Source organism: Chrysemys picta, unplaced genomic scaffold (assembly GCF_011386835.1).
Source record: "Chrysemys picta bellii isolate R12L10 unplaced genomic scaffold, ASM1138683v2 scaf4921, whole genome shotgun sequence".
NCBI lineage: Eukaryota > Metazoa > Chordata > Testudines > Emydidae > Chrysemys > Chrysemys picta.
This window is the reverse complement of record NW_027057621.1, coordinates 1-3,312: the sequence shown is the minus strand read 5'-3', so window position 1 is coordinate 3,312 and position 3,312 is coordinate 1. Positions and strand designations below refer to the sequence as shown.

At 60.4% G+C, this 3,312-nt stretch overlaps 1 protein-coding gene across 1 annotated transcript; it reads right to left on the bottom strand.

Moving 5' to 3' along the window:
* Positions 1 to 667: 667 nt before the first annotated feature.
* Positions 668 to 2,981, bottom strand: LOC135980602 (maestro heat-like repeat-containing protein family member 7; the record flags this gene model as incomplete). Its single annotated transcript, XM_065580535.1, has 3 exons — positions 668 to 754; positions 1,377 to 1,500; positions 2,902 to 2,981. Coding segments are annotated over 3 exons (291 nt in total), but the record flags the coding sequence as incomplete, so codon positions are not given.
* Positions 2,982 to 3,312: the final 331 nt, after the last annotated feature.

Here is a 3,312-nt window from a genome sequence, read left to right as displayed (position 1 = left end):
GGGAGATTTAGGTTAAATATTAGGAAAAAGTCTAAGGGTGGCTAAGCACTGGAACAGGTGACCTAGGGAAGTGGTGGACTCCCCATCACGGAGGTTTTAAAAAACAGGCTGGACAAACACTCATCAGGGACGGTCTAGGAATGCTTGGCCCTGCCTCAGTGCAGGGGGTGGAGTAGATGACCTCTTGAGATCCCTTCCAGCCCTGCACTTCTGTGTTCCCTCTTCCCAGGCTCTGGAATCGAGGAGACCGAATCTCTGTCAAGGACATTTCCCTCTTTTTGGAGCACAAACCACCCACAGAATCTACTTCCTGTGGCCCCAGAACTAGAACGTTGGGGGAATCTCGCTCTGGGCTCTGGCCAGGTTGGTGGGGCCCATGGTGAACACAAATGAATGCCAGGGTCAGATGGGGGCTCAGTGGAAAACACGACAGATCCTGCACTCCTCCACCCCCACCCCGTGCAGACGTTTTTCAGATATAGCGGGGGCACTTGGCCCTCCAGCCCAAGAACCTTTGTATAGAACGTACTTTGAGGAGCCAAAGGCACCAGGGGGGGAGGGGAAGAGGAGGGGGAGTGTCCCATGCTTGTGATTAAATGGAGTCTTGGTCCCTGAGCCCCACCCCAGCTACAGGACTAGTCCCCTTCCTGCCCCCACGCCTCCAGACCTCCAAGATCTTCTCCACCACCAGAAGTCTGGGCTCCTGATTCTCACACGCCAAGGCCTTCAGCATCTGATCCATGGCTCTCAGAGTCTGTGTGCAGAGCAGAGGAGACACCAGAGCAAGTGGCGTTACCCAGCCAGGAGATGAACCAAGGCCCTGGCATGTGACACCCCCCAGGCCACGGCAGCACCTGGTATTCCAGCTCACCCACTCACTTGTACCCACAGGGGACCTACTGCAAACTCCTGGCAACAGGACACCACCTGCCTTTGCTGTCCCCAGAAAGGACACTGCATGGAGTCTAACCCACTGGAAGAGTCAGAAAGGACTGCACATTTGGAGGGGAGATTTCCAGCCAAGCTTCGGTTCCTCTGGCCTGTGTGCGTCTGAAGCAGCCAATCACAGGCCTGTGCCCCCCGCCACGCACTGGGGATGAATGTGCTTGTGAAGGGAGTGTCTGTTCCCCACTAATTGTCGGTGTATGTGAAGGAGAAATGCCTACTACTGCTACCCTATGAGGGAGTTACTCCTTTATCTGCAGTGGTGGGGCCTGTGCTTTGGTGCTGCAGGTCCTGAGCTGAAGTCCTGCCGAGGAGCTGTGATTATTATACTCATGTGCCAGTGCCAGGTTACCCGGGGGACAGGTACACGAGCGACCGGCAGGATTCCCACTTGGTTTCGGGTGGCTCTGCGTGGCCGGTTTGGGGCTTACCTTGGTGTAGAGAGCAGCCTCCTCGCCCTGCATGGTCTCTGCTGGAGGCAGGGAGAAGACGCTGGAGAAGCAGGCTGTGAGCAGGCTGGATCGTTCCAGGTCCTGCAGCGGTGGCTTCACTCTGCTAAGAGAAGAAACACGTGCGGATTGGAGGGCTGAGGCGGGACTGACGCGCTAATGTTGGCGTCAGGCTCCCAGGACATGGAAACACCTGAGGGGGCTCCAACTGGTGGGTGGCAGACGAGAACAGGTCAGGGGGCGGTGGAGGGAGCTGGTGCTGCCTTCTCTCATACCAACAGGCAGGGACTTAGTGCAGTCTGCAGCTGTCTGCTGTGACCCCACCAGGACTCACCAGCTGGGGCAGAGAGCACTGCGCTTCACCGAGAAATGACATCCCACAAACGGCACGGACGGGAGACTAGAGCCTGCTGGCACCAAAGTGCCTCTGAACCAAGTGGCCACAGTGCAAAGGAGCCTGCCAGTCCTGTCCCGCTGGGGGCAAAGAGACTCTTCCACCACAGCTGTCTGCACTGCGGCTGCACAGTCCGGGCCAGCAGAGAGATGCTGCATCAGCCCGCAGCAGGGCAGAATCCAGGCAGGGATCCAAGCCCTGCCCCTTGCCCAGGGCTCTCAGCCTGCTGGACAGGGCACCCAGCTGTGTGCAGGGGGGGAGGAAGGTGGAGACAGCCCAGACAGCATTAACCTCTTCACCCCCACTGCCAGAGCATGGCCCCAGCACATGCAATGAGGTACCAGGTGACTACTTGCCCCCTGCAGGACAGAGCCACGCCCCTCGTGGCAGGTGGCAGCTACGCCCACTGCTGACGCAAATCACCTCCCTCCGCCCCAGCAGAGACAGGATCGTGGCCAATGCCGTCGCCTGCCCCGCTGTCAGGAAGCCAGTGCCCAGTGGGGAGAGCCGCTCCAGCGCCTGCCCTGCCTCCCCCTCCCATTCCTGGGGAACCTATTGAGCCACCAGCGAGAGCCCAGCTCCAGCCAGCAGCATCTGCCACCTCCGGACGCCTGATGGGCAGGCTTCTGGGAAGCTCAGAGCAGGGCACCAGCGGCGCTGAGAGAGAGCCCCCATGGCACAGGCAGTGCCACGGGCCAGGGCTCAGCCTGCCCAACTTCTCAGCCACAGGGGGTCGCTGAGCTGCCGGTGTGACGCAGCTGGCACAGCTGGCAGTGACTTCGGTTGCTCCGCTCCAGCAGCACCCAACTGCCCCTCTCCCCCCAGAGCCATCTCCTGCGGGGTCCCAGAGGGGACCAGTCCTAACCCCCTCACTCCCTCCCCCACATCTTCCTAAGGCCACGTGGAGAGGTCGCCAGGCACCGAAGAATCCTCCACCATCTACCCACTGGTGCCAGCCCACATGCACCAGCACCATCACCTGCTGCCACGTGCCCGGCGGAATCAGAAGATGGGGGAGGAGCAGAGGGGGGAATGCCCTGGAGAACTGGCCATGCCAAGAGGCTGGCGTGTCTGGCTGCACACAGCACTGGCTGGGCCGGGCAGGCTGGGTACCTCATCTCCATGATGATGAGCATCGCTTGCTGACGCACCATGTCGGTCAGGGAGTCGACGGACTCGTGCTGAAGCATCTCCTGGGGAGACAATGTGGGGAAATGCCAGCCAGGCTCCAAGCTCCTTCAAGGCTCCGACTGGGGAGCAAAGCGCAGGGCCTGCAACATGTGGGCTCGGCAGCCAGGTCGTCCTACTGTGGACTTGATGGTGTGCAGGGCTCCAGCCGGGGAGCGCAGTGCAGGGCCTGTGGTCAGTGCCCCAGTGTCACGCGCCAGTGCACTGAAAGGCTCCATCAGCATTAGCACCCAGGGACACCACCTGAGATCAGGCCCCCTTGTGCCCGGTGCTGCACACACACAGTGAGAGCCAGTCCCTGCCCCAGAGAACTCACGAGCTAACTAGAAGAGACAA